We start from the raw sequence: 19,819 nt of genomic DNA on the forward strand, positions 1-19,819 counted from the left end.
ACTATCACACTGACACACTGACACTATCACACTGACACTGTCACACTGACCCTATCACACTGTCACTATCACACTGACACTGTCACACTATCACACTGACCCTGTCACACTGTCACTATCACACTATCACACTGACACTATCACACTATAACACTGACACTATCACACTGTCACACTGACACTGTCACACTGACCCTATCACACTGTCACACTGACCCTATCACACTATCACACTGACACTATCACACTGTCACTATCACACTATCACACTGACACTGTCACACTATCACACTGACACTATCACACTGTCAAACTGACACTGTCACACTGACCCTATCACACTGTCACATTGACACTATCACACTGACCCTATCACACTGTCACATTGACACATTCACACTGACACACTGACACTATCACACTGACACTATCACACTGTCACACTGACCCTATCACACTATCACACTGACACTATCACACTGACACTGTCACACTGACACTATCACACTGTCACTGTCACACTGACCCTATCACACTGTCACACTGACACTATCACACTGACACTGTCACACTGACACTATCACACTGACACTGTCACACTATCACACTGACACTATCACACTGACACTGTCACACTGAGCCTATCACAATGTCACACTGACACTGTCACACTATCACACTGACACTATCACACTCTGTGACCCCATCACCCTGACAGGGTGTGACTGACGCTGTGCACATGAAACAGTGACTGTGACAGTGCGTGACGGTGATAGTGTGTGACACTGTGATTGTGTGACTGGGATCAGTGTGACACAGTGTGACTGTTTGTTGTGACTAGTGTTGATAGTGTGTGACTGTGACGGTCACAGTTGGGTGTGAATCACACTGTCACACTGACACTATCACACTGTCACACTGTCACTATCACACTGACACTGTCACACTGACCCTATCACACTGTCACACTGACACTGTCACACTGTCACACTGTCACTATCACACTGACACTATCACACTGACACTGTCACACTGTCACACTGACACTGTCACACTGACCCTATCACACTGTCACACTGACACTGTCACACTGTCACACTGACCCTATCACACTGTCACACTGACACTGTCACACTATCACACTGACACTGTCACACTATCACACTGACACTGTCACACTGAGCCTATCACAATGTCACAATAAATACTATAAATAAAAAGAGATACTCAATAATATCGCATGGTTGAAGTTATTGATTATTCCACTTTGTTCTTTTTATCATTTTTCCTTTCTTTTTTCTTTCTTTCTTTCCTTCTTTTGGTCGATGCAATCAAAGCTGCAGAGCCCGGTCGACTCTGCGATTCATTTTACAAGCCGGCGTGGAAATAAATCTCTTTTTGTCTGTCTTTCTTTGTTTCTCTCTCTTTCTATAAATGTCATGCCCCCGGCAGCGTGGGGTTATTAATTCACCAGCACGCTAATGAAAGTGTTCAACGCCGCTCTGAGCAGAGAGATTTCAGCTAATATAGGTTGAAAAGACGCTTGTTTAAACGAGCAACGTTTCTATTAAAATACAAAGACATTGAATCATAATCTGGGTGATGGAAGGATCAGCGCCATTACAGAGATCTAGTATCTAGCCTGACAGCGGGCGCTTTTTAATGAGGTCCTAATGCTGATTAATGCAGACGTGACCTTTTCTGCATTTCCCTACTGTGGAAATACTGATAGAAGCGGATTTGCATAACGCACGCTTGCTCGCTTCCTGGGGGGGAAAAAAAAAATTAATCTTTTTACTGTGTTTGCAATCATTAAATTAATTGCAATCAGTGAAATACGTGGTTTTAAATTGATGTGTCTGTCTTGAGGATAGTGCTTTGACTCTAGCCCTGATTGACTCAGTGTGTGTGTCAGTGTATTAACTCTCCTCTCTCCTCTCTCAGCTGCTATCCTTGATGATCAGACAGTGTATGGTCGAGGGGAGAGGCTGGCTCTAGCTCTGATTGACTCAGTGTGTGTGTCAGTGTATTAACTCTCTCTCCTCTCTCCTCTCTCAGCTGCTATCCTTGATGATCAGACAGTGTATGGTCGAGGGGAGAGGCTGGCTCTAGCTCTGATTGACTCCGTGTGTGTGTCAGTGTATTAACTCTCTCTCCTCTCTCCTCTCTCAGCTGCTATCCTTGATGATCAGACAGTGTGTGGTCGAGGGGAGAGGCTGGCTCTAGCTCTGGCTCGTGAGAATATAAACAGCGTCACTGAGGTCCCAGAAAAGGCCAGGGTGGAGGTGGAGATATTCGAGCTGCAGAGAGACTCCCAGTATGAGACCACTGACACCAGTGAGTACCGGTATAGCACCAGTACAGACCAGCACGCTTCCTTAGAGAAGGGAACCACAGTGAAAGCATGGTAAAGCATAGGCCGACATTGTAAAGCACAGAGAGGTCTGGTAAAGCATAGGGAAGCATTGTAAAGCACAGAGAGGTCTGGTAAAGCATAGGGAAGCATTGTAAAGCACAGAGAGGTCTGGTAAAGCATAGGGAAGCATTGTAAAGCACAGAGAGATATGGTAAAGCATAGGGAAGCATTGTAAAGCACAGAGAGGTCTGGTAAAGCATAGGGAAGCATTGTAAAGCACAGAGAGGTCTGGTAAAGCATAGGGAAGCATTGTAAAGCACAGAGAGGTCTGGTAAAGCATAGGGAAGCATTGTAAAGCACAGAGAGGTCTGGTAAAGCATAGGGAAGCATTGTAAAGCACAGAGAGGTCTGGTAAAGCATAGGGAAGCATTGTAAAGCACAGAGAGGTCTGGTAAAGCATAGATGTGCATTGTAAAGCGCAGAGAGGTGTGATAAAGCACAGGGAAGCATTGTGATGCACAGATGTATAATAATGTAATGATTTATAAATATATGTTGTGTGTGTCTTTCTCTCTGTCTCTCCCTCTCAGTGTGTCAGATCTTGCCGAAGGGTGTGGTCTCTGTGTTAGGCCCCGCCTCTAGCCCCGCCTCTGGTTCTACTGTCAGTCACATCTGCGGGGAGAAAGAGGTGAGTGCATGCGTTGCCATGGAGACACTGCACAGTGCTGCACTGCGGCCACGTCTGTCTGTCTGTCTGGTATTCATGGGTCTGCAAGTGGTTACCAGCAGTGTGTTTGGGTACAGGCAATTGAAATCATGTCATAATACCAATGTATTTGTCTCCTCCTCCCATCCCCTCTCTCAGGTCCCCCATGTGAAGATCGGTCCCGAGGAGACGCCCCGCCTGCCCTACCTGCGCTTTGCCTCGGTCAGCCTGTACCCCAGCAACGAGGACCTGAGCCTGGCCCTGAGAGCCATCCTGAGCTTCTTCAGCTTCCCCTCCACCAGCCTGATCTGCGCCAAGGCAGAGTGTGAGAGTCCAGCTGCACACACACACACACACACACACACACACGACAACGCAGCCAAACACACATCGACACATTGACACTGACACCTAACCCTTCCCCTCCACCAGCCTGATCTGCGCCAAGGCAGAGTGTGAGAGTCCAGCTGCACACACACACACACACACACACACACACACACACACACACACACACACACACACGCTTGACGACACAGCCAAACACACATCGACACATTGACACTGACACCTAACCCTTCCCCTCCACCAGCCTGATCTGCGCCAAGGCAGAGTGTGAGAGTCCAGCTGCACACACACACACACACACACACACCACACACACACACACACACACACACACACACACAGCTCACTGTGAGTGTACACGCCTCACACAGAGCTCACTGTGAGTGTACAGCGCCTCACTGTGAGGATACAGCAGCTCACTGTGAGGATACAGCAGCTCAATGTGAGGATACAGCTCCTCACTGTGAGGATACAGCAGCTCACTGTGAGGATACAGCTCCTCACTGTGAGGATACAGCAGCTCACTGTGAGGATACAGCTCCTCACTGTGAGGATACAGCAGCTCACTGTGAGGATACAGCAGCCTCACTGTGAGGATACAGCAGCTCACTGTGAGGATACAGCTCCTCACTGTGAGGATACAGCAGCTCACTGTGAGGATACAGCTCCTCACTGTGAGGATACCAGCTCACTGTGAGGATACAGCAGCTCACTGTGAGGATACAGCAGCTCACTGTGAGGATACAGCAGCTCACTGTGAGGATACAGCAGCTCACTGTGAGGATACAGCTCCTCACTGTGAGGATACAGCAGCTCACTGTGAGGATACAGCAGCTCACTGTGAGGATACAGCAGCTCACTGTGAGGATACAGCAGCTCACTGTGAGGATACAGCAGCCTCACTGTGAGGATACAGCAGCTCACTGTGAGGATACAGCAGCTCACTGTGAGGATACAGCAGCCTCACTGTGAGGATACAGCAGCTCACTGTGAGGATACAGCAGCTCACTGTGAGGATACAGCAGCCTCACTGTGAGGATACAGCAGCTCACTGTGAGGATACAGCTCCTCACTGTGAGGATACAGCAGCTCACTGTGAGGATACAGCAGCTCACTGTGAGGATACAGCAGCCTCACTGTGATGATACAGCAGCTCACTGTGAGGATACAGCTCCTCACTGTGAGGATACAGCTCCTCACTGTGAGGATACAGCAGCTCACTGTGAGGATACAGCTCCTCACTGTGAGGATACAGCAGCTCACTGTGAGGATACAGCTCCTCACTGTGAGGATACAGCTCCTCACTGTGAGGATACAGCTCCTCACTGTGAGGATACAGCAGCTCACTGTGAGGATACAGCAGCCTCACTGTGAGGATACAGCACCTCACTGTGAGGATACAGCACCTCACTGTGAGGATACAGCACCTCACTGTGAGGATACAGCACCTCACTGTGAGGATACAGCAGCTCACTGTGAGGATACAGCACCTCACTGTGAGGATACAGCAGCTCACTGTGAGGATACAGCTCCTCACTGTGAGGATACAGCAGCTCACTGTGAGGATACAGCAGCCACTGTGAGGATACAGCACTCACTGTGAGGATACAGCAGCTCACTGTGAGGATACAGCAGCTCACTGTGAGGATACAGCAGCTCACTGTGAGGATACAGCTCCTCACTGTGAGGATACAGCAGCTCACTGTGAGGATACAGCAGCTCACTGTGAGGATACAGCAGCTCACTGTGAGGATACAGCTCCTCACTGTGAGGATACAGCAGCTCACTGTGAGGATACAGCTCCTCACTGTGAGGATACAGCAGCTCACTGTGAGGATACAGCAGCTCACTGTGAGGATACAGCAGCTCACTGTGAGGATACAGCTCCTCACTGTGAGGATACAGCAGCTCACTGTGAGGATACAGCAGCTCACTGTGAGGATACAGCAGCTCACTGTGAGGATACAGCTCCTCACTGTGAGGATACAGCAGCTCACTGTGAGGATACAGCTCCTCACTGTGAGGATACAGCAGCTCACTGTGAGGATACAGCTCCTCACTGTGAGGATACAGCTCCTCACTGTGAGGATACAGCTCCTCACTGTGAGGATACAGCAGCCTCACTGTGAGGATACAGCAGCTCACTGTGAGGATACAGCAGCTCACTGTGAGGATACAGCAGCTCACTGTGAGGATACAGCAGCTCACTGTGAGGATACAGCAGCTCACTGTGAGGATACAGCAGCTCACTGTGAGGATACAGCAGCTCACTGTGAGGATACAGCTCCTCACTGTGAGGATACAGCTCCTCACTGTGAGGATACAGCTCCTCACTGTGAGGATACAGCTCCTCACTGTGAGGATACAGCAGCTCACTGTGAGGATACAGCAGCTCACTGTGAGGATACAGCAGCTCACTGTGAGGATACAGCAGCTCACTGTGAGGATACAGCTCCTCACTGTGAGGATACAGCAGCTCACTGTGAGGATACAGCAGCTCACTGTGAGGATACAGCAGCTCACTGTGAGGATACAGCAGCTCACTGTGAGGATACAGCTCCTCACTGTGAGGATACAGCTCCTCACTGTGAGGATACAGCTCCTCACTGTGAGGATACAGCAGCTCACTGTGAGGATACAGCAGCTCACTGTGAGGATACAGCAGCTCACTGTGAGGATACAGCTCCTCACTGTGAGGATACAGCAGCTCACTGTGAGGATACAGCTCCTCACTGTGAGGATACAGCTCCTCACTGTGAGGATACAGCTCCTCACTGTGAGGATACAGTGGCTCACTGTGAGTATAACCCCACTCGTTGCAGGTCTCCTGCGCTTGGAGGAGCTGGTGCGACGCTTCCTGATCTCGCGGGACACGCTGTCGATCCGCATGCTGGACGACAGCCAGGATCCCACCCCCTTGCTGAAGGAGATCCGGGACGACAAGATCGGCACCATCATCATTGACGCCAACGCCTCCATGTCATACCTCATACTGAGGAAGGTGAGAGCGGGGCAGCACAGTGCTTTACAATGCTTCACCACACCACTCTGTGCTTTTAAATGCTTCCATATGCTTTAGCATACCTCTCTGTGCTTTACAATCCTTCCCTATGCTTTACCACACCTCTCTGTGCTTTACAATGCTTCCCTATGCTTTACCAGACCTCTCTATGCTTTACAATGCTTCACTACACCTCTCTGTGCTTTACAATCCTTCCCTATGCTTTACCACACCTCTCTGTGCTTTACAATCCTTCCCTATGCTTTACCACACCTCTCTGTGCTTTACAATGCTTCACTACACCTCTCTGTGCTTTACAATGCTTCCCAATGCTTTACCAGACCTCTCTATGCTTTACAATGCTTCCCTATGCTTTACCAGACCTCTCTGTATTTACAATGCTTCCCTATGCTTTACCAGACCTCTCTGTGCTTTACAGTGCTTCCCTATGCTTTACCAGACCTCTCTGTATTTACAATGCTTCCCTATGCTTTACCAGACCTCTCTGTGCTTTACAGTGCTTCCCTGTGCTTTACCAGACCTCTCTGTGCTTTAGTAGACTTTACTGTGCTGTTACTGTGGGACACTTTCAGTAGGGTGGGTCCCAGCACAGCGCAGTGGGGAGTGGCATTTCCACTTCTAAATCATCCACGTTAAGATTAGAATCAACCAGCTTACTAACTTCTGAACCCAACTACCTCCCCCTCTCTCCTCCCTCTATCCCTTCTCTCTCCTCTCTCTATCCCTTCTCTCTCCTCCCTCTATCCCTTCTCTCTCCTCTCTCTCTTCTCAGGCTGCAGAGTTGGGAATGACGTCAGCCTTCTACAAGTACATCCTCACGACTATGGTAAGCCAGTCTCGATTGTGTCTGGAGACTGCGATCACATGCAGTGGTCCAGTCCGGATAGCATTGTGTACATCTGATTTGTGAAATGACTCTCTCCCTCTCCCCTCTCCCCCTCTCCCCTCTCCCCACCCCCAGGATTTCCCCCTGCTCCGGTTGGATGATATCGTGGATGAGCAGTCTAACATCCTGGGCTTCTCCATGCTCAACACGACCCACCCGTTCTACGTGGAGTTCCTGAGGAGTCTCAACATGTCCTGGAGAGAGAACTGCGACATGAGCCTGTACCCCGGGCCAGCGGTGAGTCTGTGTGTCTGTCTGCCTGTCTGTCTGTCCGTGCGTCTGCCTGCCTGTCTGTCTGCGAGTCAGCCTGTGAGTCTGTCTGTCTGTGTGTCTGTGAGTCTGTCTGTCTGTCTCTCTCAGCTCTCATGTTTGATGCAGTGCACGTGGTTGACAGTGTGGTCTCTCTCTCTCTCTCAGCTCTCCTCAGCTCTCATGTTTGATGCAGTGCATGTGGTTGTCAGTGCTGTGCGAGAGTTGAACCGCAGTCAGGAGATCGGGGTGAAGCCGCTCTCCTGCACCTCCCCTCAGATCTGGCAGCACGGGACCAGCCTCATGAACTACCTGAGGATGGTGAGAAACACTCTGTCCATCCTTCCTTCTGTCCATCCCTCCATCCCTCCATCCTTCCTTCTATCCATCCCTCCATCCCCCTTCTCTCCTTCCATCCCTCCCTCTATCCATCCCTCCATCCATCCATCCATTCATTCATCTGTCCATCCACCCCCCTCCCCTCCGTCAGTCGCTACTACCACCTGTTCATCTCTACCCCTCCATCCCTCCATTAATCCACTCGTTCATCTCTACCCAACTCTTATCATTGAACTACCTGAGAAATACCAGATTGATTCCTTTCTCCCCTCTCTCCTCCTGTCTGTCCTCCCCTCTCACTCCTCTCCTGTACCCTCTCTCCTCTGTCCTCCCCTACTCTCACTTCCCTTCTCCCCTCTCTCCTCCTGTCTGTCCTCCCCTCTCACTCCTCTCCTGTACCCTCTCTCCTCTGTCCTCCCCTATATCTCTCACTTCCCTCTCCCCCTCTGTCCTCCCCATCTCTCTCACTCTCCTCTCTCCTCTGTCCTCCCCTCTCTCCTCTCTCTTCCCCTATCTCTCACTTTCCTCTTTCCTCTCTCCCCTATCTCCTCTCTCCTCCCTCTCTCCTCTCTCCTCTCTCTCTCTCTCTCTCCACTCCCCTCTCTCCTCTCTCCTTTCTCCTCTGCCCTCTCTCACTCTCGTCAATCCTCTCCTCTCTCCTCCCCTCTCTCTCTCCTCTCTCTCTCCCCTATCTCTCTCTCTCCTCTCTCTTCTCTCCTCTATCCTCTCTTCTCTCTCCCTCTCTCAGGTGGAGTATGATGGACTCACTGGTCGCGTGGAGTTCAACAGCAAAGGCCAGAGAACCAACTACACCCTCCGAATCCTGGAGAAGCACCGCGGGGGTCACAAAGAGGTCAGGACAGGGTCACACAGGGGTCACACATGGTCAAGGGCTATCACCTGTTATATCAGTTAATATCTACAGCTGACCCTGTCTCATATACCAGTCACACGCATTTTAATTAACATTCTCCCCCTTTCCCCCCCCTCCCTCTGTCTCCCTCCCTCTCTCAGATTGGTATCTGGTATTCTAACAACACACTGGCGATGAACGCCACAACGCTGGACATCAACGTGTCAGAAACCCTGTCCAACAAAACGTTGATCATCACCACCATATTGGTAAGGTCACAACTAACACTGTTCTCTCTGCATCCATATTGGTAAGGTCAAACCACCACTGTCCTTATCACCACCCTATCAGTAAAGCCACAACTAATGCAGTTCTCAACACCACCATATTGGTGAGGTCAAAACCACCACTGTCCTTATCACGACCCTATCAGTAAGGCCTCAACTAATGCGGTTCTCATCACCACCATACTGGTGAGGTCAAAAACCACCACTGGCATCTTTATCGCCACCATATTGGTAAGGTCCAAACCAGCACACTCTTCATCACATCCGTATTGGTAAAACAGGCAGACACAGAGATGCAGACTGCTCTCTCTCCCTCTGTGCCCTGCAGGAGAACCCGTACGTGATGCGCAAGTCGAACTACCAGGAGCTGCAGGGGAACGGCCGCTACGAGGGCTTCTGCGTGGACATGCTGAAGGAGCTCGCTGACATCCTCAAGTTCAAGTTCCGGATCAAGCTGGTCGACGACGGGCTGTATGGGGCGCCAGAACCCAACGGGTCATGGACCGGCATGGTGGGGGAGCTGATCAACCGGGTAACAGAACTAGCGGGGGAGCGGGCAATAACACACGGGGGTAATGCACTGGGGTCATTCACTGGGGAATCAAACTGGGACTAATACGCTGTCCTTCCCTTTCTCCCTCTCTCCCTCCCTCTGTCCCTCCCTCTCTCTCTCCCTCTCTCTCTCTCCCTCTCTCCCTCCCTCCCTCTCTCTCCCTCCTCTCTCTGTCTCTCAGAAAGCTGACCTGGCAGTGGCTGGTTTCACCATCACAGCGGAGCGGGAGAAAGTGATCGACTTCTCCAAACCCTTTATGACCCTGGGGATCAGCATCCTGTACAGAATGCACATGGTGAGCGGAGAGGAGAGTGAGGGAGGGAGGAGGAGGAGAGAGGAGTGGGGGAGGAGAGAGGAGAGGGGGAGGAGAGTGAGGGGAGAGAGGAGAGTGAGAGACGAGAAGAGTGAGGGAGAGATGGGGAGGGAGAGGAGAGAGGGGATGGGAGAGAGGGGAGAGATGGGTGTTAGTATCCTATATTACTATAAGAGAGAGATGGAGAGAAGGAGGAGGTGAAGAGAGAGACGTTGGTATATTGTGTTAGGAGATGAGTGCTGTGTGGTGGAGCTGTCACTTGATGTTTGATGCACTGGGGACCTCTAGTGGACCTCAAAGACATTGCAGCACCTGCCTGTCGTCATCTCAGTATTCCCGGTCGAGGAACACTAAGGCTCTCTCTCTCTCTCTCTCTCTCTTGATAAGCTGTTTTCACCACAGGAGAGTTAAGAGTATCATTTACACTCTATAACATATTTTTTTAACTCCTCTCCTCCCTCCTCTCCCCTCTCTTCCCCTCCCTCCCTCCTCTCCCCTCTCTCAGGGTCGGAAGCCTGGGTACTTCTCGTTCCTCGATCCTTTCTCTCCGGCGGTCTGGCTCTTCATGCTGCTGGCATACCTGGCTGTGAGCTGCGTGCTGTTCCTGGCAGCCAGGTAACCAACTTACCTGAGACACACGCTCACCTGAGATACTCACCTGAGAAACACACTCACCTGAGATGCTCACCTGAGAAACACACTCACCTGAGATGCTCACCTGAGACACACACTCACCTGAGACACACACTCACCTGAGATGCTCACCTGAGACACACACTCACCCGAGACACACGCTCACCCGAGACATACGCTCACCTGAGATACTCACTTGAGACGCACTCACCTGCTACACACTCACCTGTGACTGACTATCTAACTCACCTGTATAACTTAATTAAGATCTTCCCTGTCTCTCGCTCACCTGATTCCCCCTCTCTCCCCCAGACTCAGCCCCTACGAGTGGTACAACCCTCACCCCTGTCTGCAAGACCGACGGGACATTTTGGAAAACCAGTACACACTGGGAAACAGCCTGTGGTTCCCAGTGGGGGGATTCATGCAGCAGGGGTCTGAGATCATGCCGAGGGCCCTGTCAACACGCTGCGTCAGCGGGGTCTGGTCAGTGCCAAGGGTAGAGAGACTGAGGGAGAGGGAGGGAGAGGGAGAGAGAGAGAGAGGGGCCGTGGGGGGGGTGGGGGGGAGAGGGAGAGGGAGAGGGAGGGGTAGAGTGAGGGAGAGGGAGGGGGGAGGGGTAGAGCGAGGGATGGGGAGGGAGGCAGCAGTAATGCTCCTGGTGTTTTGCAGGTGGGCCTTCACTCTGATCATCATCTCCTCGTACACGGCTAACCTCGCTGCCTTCCTCACCGTGCAGCGCATGGAGGTTCCCATCGAGTCTGCTGACGACCTGGCAGACCAAACCAACATCGAGTATGGGACCATCCACGGGGGGAGCACCATGACCTTCTTCCAGGCACGTACCATCTCCCCCTCTCTCTCCCTCTCCTTCTCACTCTCCCCCAACCTCTCCTCCCTCTCTCTCCCCCCTCTCCCTCTCCCTCCTCTCTCTCCTCCCTCTCCCTCTCCTTCTCTCTGTCCCTCTCAATCTCTCCCTCTCACTCTCTCCCTCTCTCCCCCTCTCTCTCCCTCTCCCTCTCTCTCCCTCTTCCTCTCTCTCTCTCTCTCTCTCTCTCTCCCTCTCTCTTCTCTCTGTCTCTCTCTCTCTCTTCTCTCTCCTTCTCCCTCTCCCCTCTCCCTCACTCTCCTCCTCTCCCCCGTACAGAACTCGCGGTACCAGACGTACCAGCGCATGTGGAACTACATGCAGTCGAAGCAGCCCAGCGTGTTTGTGAAGAGCACTGAGGAGGGCATCGCCCGCGTGGTCAACTCCAAGTATGCCTTCCTGCTGGAGAGCACCATGAACGAGTACCACCGCTGGCTCAACTGCAACCTCACCCAGATCGGGGGACTGCTGGACACCAAGGGCTATGGCATCGGCATGCCCCTGGGTAACTGGAGAGCAGAGCGACCCTCACACAGCGACCCTCACAGCGACTCACACAGTGACCCTCACACAGCGACCCTCACACACGACCCACACACAGCGACCCTCACACAACGACCCTCACAACGACCCTCACATAGCGACCCTCACACAGCGACTCTCACACATGACCCACACAGCGACCCTCACACAGCGAACCACACAGCGACCCTCACGCTGCAACTCTCACAGCGACCCTCACACAGCAACTCTCACACAGCGACCCTCACACAGCAACTCTCACAGCGACCCTTACACAGAGACTCTCACAGCGACCCTCACACAGCGACCCTCACACAGCGACCCACACACAGCGACTCACACAGCGACCCTCACACAGCGACTCTCACAGTGACTCTCACACAGCGACCCACACAGCGACTCTCACAGCGACCCTCACACAGCGACCCTCACAAGCGACCCACACACAGCGACTCTCACAGCGACCCTCACACAGCGACCCTCACACAGCGACCCTCACACAGCGACTCTCACAGCGACCCTCACACAGCGACTCTCACAGCGACCCTCACACAGCGACTCACACAGCGACCCTCACACAGCGACTCACACAATACAGACAGAAATACACACACACACAGTGACTCACACAGCGACCCTACACAAAGCCATACACACAGCCATACACACAGCACACAGCAATACACACAGCGACACTGCCATACACACAGCGACACACTCTCACACAGCGACTCACACTGCCATACACACAGCGATACACACAGCCATACACACTGCCATACACACAGCCATACACACAGCGATACACACAGCCATACACACAGCCATACACACAGCCATACACACAGCCATACACACTGCCATACACACTGCCACACTATACACACTGCCATACACACTGCCATACACACAGCCATACACACTGCCATACACACAGCCATACACACTGCCATACACACTGCCATACACACAGCGACTCACACTGCCATACACACAGCGATACACACTACACACTGCCATACACACAGCCATACACACTGCCATACACACAGCCATACACACAGCGACTCACACTGCCATACACACTGCCACACTGCCATACACACAGCGATACACACAGCCATACACACAGCCATACACACTGCCATACACACTGCCATACACACAGCCATACACACTGCCATACACACTGCCATACACACTGCCATACACACAGCGATACACACTGCCATACACACAGCGATACACACTGCCATACACACAGCCATACACACAGCCATACACACAGCCATACACACAGCGATACACACAGCCATACACACAGCGATACACACTGCCATACACACAGCCATACACACAGCGATACACACAGCCATACACACTGCCATACACACAGCCACTGCCATACACACTGCCATACACACAGCGATACACACAGCGATACACACTGCCATACACACAGCCATACACACAGCGATACACACATACACACTGCCATACACACAGCGATACACACAGCGACTCACACTGCGATACGTGATATGTGCTCTGACCTGTGTTCTGCATGTTTGCTGACCTGTGCTCAGCGTGTGCGTTGACCTGTGTTCTGCGTGTGTGTTGACCAGTGCTTGGCATGTGAGCTGACCTGTGCTTGGTGTGTGTGCTGACCTGTGTTTTGCGTGTGTGCTGACCTGTATTCTGTGTGTGTGCTGACCTGTGTTCTGCGTGTGTGCTGACCTGTGTTCTGCGTGTGTGCTGACCTGTATTCTGCGTGTGTGCTGACCTGTGTTCTGCGTGTGTGCTGACCTGTGTTCTGCGTGTGTGCTGACCTGTCCTCGGCGTGTGTGCTGACCTGTGTTCTGCGTGTGTGCTGACCTGTGCTCGGCCTGTGCGCTGACCTGTGTTCTGCGTGTGTGCTGACCTGTGCTTTGCGTGTGTGCACTGACCTGTGCTCGGCATGTGTCCACAGGCTCCCCGTTCCGTGACGAGATCACGCTGGCGATTCTGCAGCTGCAGGAAAACAACCGTCTGGATATCCTGAAGAGGAAGTGGTGGGAGGGGGGCAAGTGTCCGAAAGAGGAGGACCACCGGGCCAAGGGTGAGAGCAGAGACCCCCAGACCCCCAGACTGCAGCACTAACAAGGGCCATAATTCTAATAACACAACCAGACTGCAGCACTAACGAGGGTCAGAATTATAATAACACACCCAGACTGCAGCACTAACGAGGGCCAGAATTATAATAACACACCCAGACTGCAGCACTAACGAGGGCCAGAATTATAATAACACACCCAGACTGCAGCACTAACGAGGGCCAGAATTATAATAACACACCCAGACTGCAGCACTAACGAGGGCCAGAATTATAATAACACACCCAGACTGCAGCACTAACGAGGGCCAGAATTATAATAACACACCCAGACTGCAGCACTAACGAGGGCCAGAATTATAATAACACACCCAGACTGCAGCACTAACGAGGGCCAGAATTATAATAACACACCCAGACTGCAGCACTAACGAGGGCCAGAATTATAATAACACACCCAGACTGCAGCACTAACGAGGGCCAGAATTATAATAACACACCCAGACTGCAGCACTAACGAGGGCCAGAATTATAATAACACACCCAGACTGCAGCACTAACGAGGGCCAGAATTATAATAACACACCCAGACTGCAGCACTAACGAGGGTCAGAATTATAATAGTGTGTGTGTGTGTGTGATTTGTCAGTGTGTGTTTAGTGTGTGTGATTTGTGTTGTCATTGTGTAGTCTGAGATTATTGGGTTGATCTGCATGGTATTGATCATAGCTATGTTATTGATATGAATGATTGATTATTGATCCCATGTGGCAGGGCTGGGGATGGAGAATATTGGCGGGATCTTCGTGGTTCTGATCTGTGGGCTGATCATCGCGGTCTTCGTCGCTGTCATGGAGTTCGTGTGGTCGACACGGCGCACAGCGGAATCAGACGAGGTACGAGACAGCGGGCAAACCCACAAACCCAGAGCGAGCAGAGTAGGTGCAACAAACCTGTGTGTCACTCTGTATGTGTGTGTGTCACTGTGCGTGCGTGTCAGTGTGTGTGTGTGTGTGTCACTGCGTGTGTCACTGTGTGCGTGTGTGTCACTGTGTGTGTGTGTGTGTGTGTCACTGTGTGTGTGTGTGTGTCACTCTGTGTGTGTGTGTGTGTGTGTGTGTGTGTGTGTGTGTCACTCTGTTTGCGTGTGTGTCACCGCAGTGTGTGACACGTGTGCTGTGTCACACTGTGTGTGTGTGTGTGTGTGTGTGTGTCACTGTGTGTGGTGTGTCACACACAGCGTCACTGTGCGTGTGTGTGGTGTCACTGTGTGTGTGTGTGTGTGTGTGTGTGTGTCACTGTGTGTGTGTGTGTGTCACTGTGTGTGTGTGTGTGTGTGTCACTGTGTGTGTGTGTGTGTGTGTCACTCTGTTTGTGTGTGTGTGTGTGTCACTCTGCGTGTGCGTCACTGTGTGTGTGTGTGTGTGTGTGTGTGTGTGTGTGTGTGTGTGTGTGTGTGTGTGTGTGTGTGTGTGTGTGTGTGTGTGTGTTTGTGTGTGTGTGTGTGTAACTCTGCGTGTGCGTCTCTGTGTGTGTGCGTGTCTGTCAGATCTCAGTCTGCTTTGCAGAAACCCCCTCTCTCCCCCCTCAGATCTCGGTGTGTCAGGAGATGCTCAGTGAGTTCCAGAACGCTGTCTCCTGTAAGAAGATGTCTCGCTCCCGGAGGAGGCGGCCCATGCCCCGCCGCGGCCGGCTCTCCCTCTCCACCCCGAAGCCCCTCCGCCTGGTCCGGGAGATGCGACTGAACAACGGCAAGCTCTACTCGGGGGCCGGGCCCCTGACCGGGGGGGGCCACGCCTCCTCCAACACCCTGGGGGCCGCGGCGGGGGCCCCCTCGGAGCTCGGCCCGGGACCTCAGAGACTCCTGGAAGACCCCTTGAGCGCCAACACACCCCCCCGCCACCCCCACCGCCTCACCCCCCTCCCCCCCAGCTGCAAACCCCCAGGAGCTGGGGTCACGTCCGGATCTGTCAGGAGTGTCGGAGGCATACAGAGCCTTCGAGCAGCAAGGGGGAGCAGCTCCTGCACCCTGCCCCTGCCCCGGGGACCTCCCGCTGCCCCGCCTCTCCCTCCGCCCCCTTGCCCCGCGCTCCTCCACCACCACCTCTGGCAGTGAGGGGAGCCCCAGGCAGGCTGCCAGCGAGCAGGACTGAGAGAGGGAGCGCAGAGACTCTGCACCACACGGGCCAGAGCAGGAACGGACACTCGCAACCACAGAAGCAAGCCGGAAAGGCTAGAGCGGTCAAGCAGAGGAATTCCGGACTTCAAGGACTGTCAAGTGAAAACTTGACAGTGTGCCGGGGCTCCTGGGACTTCTTCCGAGGGTTTTGTTCCAGGTTTTAAGAAGGGTTAGGTGGCAGACTTGTGAAAGGGGTTTGGAAATGTCTTAATATTAGAATATTCCTGTCATTCGTATTTCTTTTACAAAGGGGGGGGCACTAATTTCATAATTGTGAGGTTTTTTTTTTTTTTTCAACTATGGTGTTATAAATGCCCAGACAATTCACAGTGTTCACGGTATTGTAAAGGGATCTGATTGTTATATCAATGAGTGTTGCTATTATATTTAGAGCTGTGAGTTGAAAGGTAGCGAGGTCCTGTTTGGGAAACACAGTAACTGAATGAAGGCGCTGACGAGCGTTCCTATTGGAAGCCTTTCTCAGTGTCTTCGTGTCACAGCCCTCGACAGCAAGTGACCAAGGCTGCCAGATGGAGGCGCTGTGAGACGGGACCTCCAGCGGAAACGTTTGTCGCCCAGGTTATTAAGTTCTTTTTAATATTTCTGTTGAAGATGCTGAGAAAGGCTTCCAGTCACAAACGCCTGGCACGGAATTGAAGAATGTTTCTCATTGAATGTATTCAGTTCCTTTTGAACTGACCCCTATGGAGTGGGTGAGTGTGATGCCTCATTTTCACAGCCTGTCTTAACTGTGTTTTCTTCCAGTGGACATCACAAGAGTTTAAAATCAGCTGCCGGTTTTCAGGTGGTCTGCGTGAAGGTTTGATGAGAGCACAGGGGTGTCCTCTGTCTCCAGCACTTCGTCCTTCTCTTACTTCCATGCGGTTTTTATCAATTATTACATTTTTGTTGGTTTATTTCTTTTTCATTTGATTTCAAGTTTTTTTTCTTTTTTTCATGTCCAATTCTGTCCAGCAGGTGGTGGTGCAGACTTCAATTTATGACAAAAAAAATGAAAAAGTTATTATTATTATTATTATTATTATTATTATTATTATTATATTATATACACACACTTTGAAAAAGGAAGACCTCAGTGTAGCAAAAGGTGCACAAATCTAAAAGGTAAAGGTAATGCAGCTACACAAAAATGTGAAGATTTGATACAAAACTAATCTGCCAGGGCTCCTAGCCCTTCCGTTGGATGCTAAAAACATCTTGCACTGTTCTGGCTGTCATGTTCAATTCTGACCAGCAGGTGGTGCTCTAGACACCTGAAAGCGTGTGTGTAGCGCTGGCTGGGAGTCCTGCGCGTTTCAATCTCATCATGCTGTGACTGTTCACAGTTTATCCCATTGCACTTGGGAGTCTTCTGTGCTGGTTTAGAATGAGGATGTGTCTGACTAAAAAAAAAAGTAAAGAAAGGACTTCTGCTTCCAGAACTGTTTATTTTATTATTGCATTTATCCAGGCATTATCTACAGTGTTATGGTGAGCCGGAGCCCGACCTGGCAGACAACAGGGCGCAAGGCAGGACTACACCCTGGACGGGGCGCCAGTCCATCGCAGGGCAGCTAAGGGGCAATTGAGAGAGGTCTTTGGACTGTGGGAGGAAACCCACGCGAACACGGGGAGAACATGCGAACTGCATGCAGACAAACCCCTGAGACTAGAATCTCACCTCTGATCATCAATATTACAGAACCGCACACTGTAATCTTTCTAGACAGTGACGGAATGAGCGACAAACAGAGCCTGAAAAACACAAACATCCTGTCTCATAACACCGAGATACTGGGAGACACAGCGACTGGGATTGTGAAAGTGGGAGACAGTGACTGGCAGGAGACTGCGAAACCGATTCGGCACTGATCCGATATTGATCGTTATCGCTGCTATCAGTGACGACAGCAGTTGTTATGATTGTTATTATTAATACCGAGAGCTGATTTCTGATTATTTCTTTTCATTCACTGTATTCTGTGATGCTGGTTTTGGGGGATGAAGGGGGGGGGGGGGGGGGGGGAGAGGACTGGGTTATTTTTATTTTTTGCAAATTTCTATAGCGCTGAAGAGACAAACTAAAATGCTGGGAATATAAAACATGTGGGGAAATAAAAATAAAACCACTTTGAAAAGCTGCTGTGTAAGAACTCGTACTGTCAGCTCTACAGGGAAGAGCAAGAAGACAACGGATCAGGATTGAAAACAATGCACAGGAGTAACGTGCAGAATTCCTTCTTCCTGGATTGAGAATCAACACAGAGACACTGGGACACATTGATACACACAGAGACACTGGGACACATTGACACACACTGAGACACACACACGCACTGCTATGTGTGTGTCTATCGTATTATTATTTTTATTGTGGAAGTTATGAATTCTAGTTATTTTCTGCAGGTTGTATTACTGCATGTGTCCAACAGGTGTCACTGTGGGCCTGTTCCTCTCAGTGCTGTGCCTCTGCAGGTGCAGTACCGCGGGGGGAGGTAGATGGCGCTCGGAGCTCTTGATGGACTCGCACACTGCTAATCTGAGTCCATTTTGTGTCCAGACCCCTTCCTCTTCTCTCTCCTTTTCTCTTCTTCCTCTCTCTGTCTCACATTTTCTCTCTTCTTTCTCAATCCCTCACCTTCACTCTCCATCCTGCTGTCCTCTCCTCTCTATCCCTCTCTTCTTTCTTGATCCCTCCTTCACTCTCCATCCCGCTGTTCTCTCCTCTATCCCTCTTCTTTCTCGATCCCACTCTCCTTCACTCTACCTCTTCTCCCATTCCATCTCTTTTGACAATTTGCAGCAGCCAAAGATATTGCAGCCAATATAAAATAAATGTGCAAGTGCAATGTCTCTCTCTCTCTCTCTCTCGTTCACTCGCTCATGCTCTCTATCACTCTCTCTTTCCCCCTAAGAGCAAAGAGGTTTAGTGTTGGGTAAACAGATTACTGAGAGAACAGGAGGGGAGGGGATAGAGTGAGAGATGGGGAAGGGGGTTGAGAGATCCTGTGAGACATGACAAAACGATAGAGAAAGGATACCCCCCTCCCTCACTCCCTCCTTCCCTGACTTGCATTCCCTCGCTTTCCGGACACGTGTCAGACTGCAGGCACACTGCTGCTTGGAATAAGCAAGGAGGGAAAAAGGAGAGGAGGAAAGAGAACGAGGAGGAGAGGAGACAGTCGCTATAGAAACCAATGACATCACTGCAGTTCTCTCCATTCTGTGTCCACTGAGGATTGTGTGAGTGAAGGAGAGAGAGAGAGAGAGAGATGTTTGCTTTTGCTCATAAAAAAGAAGTGTATGTGTGTGTGTGTGTGTGTGTGTGTGTGTGTGTGTGTGTGTGTGTGTGTGTGTGTGTGTGTGTGTGGGGGGGGGGGGGGGGGGGGGAGTGTGTTTCAGTCGCAGTGTTTATTTTGGCAGGTGTATCCAGCAGGACTCTCTCTCTCCCTCTCTCTCTCTCTCCCCCTCTCTTTCTCTCCTCTTCAATTCATTTTAGAACGTGCTTGACTGCCATGACGACACTTCAATCTTAAACGTCTGCCGTTGAATTCATTGACTTTCTCTTAGTGTTTCTCAATCCAGTTGAAGACATTGAGAAAGACTTTTG

The 19,819-nt window shown here is 51.2% G+C and overlaps 1 protein-coding gene across 1 annotated transcript in view; it reads left to right on the top strand.

Moving 5' to 3' along the window:
• LOC121299194 (glutamate receptor ionotropic, kainate 5-like) overlaps positions 1-18,526 on the top strand; it is a 34,050-nt gene extending 15,524 nt beyond the window's left edge. The window contains 19 exon segments of the mRNA XM_041226821.1: positions 2,173-2,337; positions 2,947-3,044; positions 3,222-3,387; positions 6,233-6,411; positions 7,205-7,258; positions 7,394-7,555; positions 7,736-7,888; positions 8,655-8,759; positions 8,921-9,028; positions 9,375-9,578; positions 9,781-9,894; positions 10,418-10,527; positions 10,858-11,031; positions 11,218-11,383; positions 11,693-11,918; positions 13,905-14,033; positions 14,805-14,968; positions 15,622-15,921; positions 15,924-18,526. Coding sequence (XP_041082755.1) covers positions 2,173-2,337; positions 2,947-3,044; positions 3,222-3,387; positions 6,233-6,411; positions 7,205-7,258; positions 7,394-7,555; positions 7,736-7,888; positions 8,655-8,759; positions 8,921-9,028; positions 9,375-9,578; positions 9,781-9,894; positions 10,418-10,527; positions 10,858-11,031; positions 11,218-11,383; positions 11,693-11,918; positions 13,905-14,033; positions 14,805-14,968; positions 15,622-15,921; positions 15,924-16,373 — 3,227 coding nt within the window. The 3' untranslated portion in view covers positions 16,374-18,526.
• Positions 18,527-19,819: the final 1,293 nt, after the last annotated feature.

This window comes from Polyodon spathula, chromosome 24, assembly GCF_017654505.1.
Source record: "Polyodon spathula isolate WHYD16114869_AA chromosome 24, ASM1765450v1, whole genome shotgun sequence".
In the NCBI taxonomy this organism is placed as follows: Eukaryota; Metazoa; Chordata; class Actinopteri; order Acipenseriformes; family Polyodontidae; genus Polyodon; species Polyodon spathula.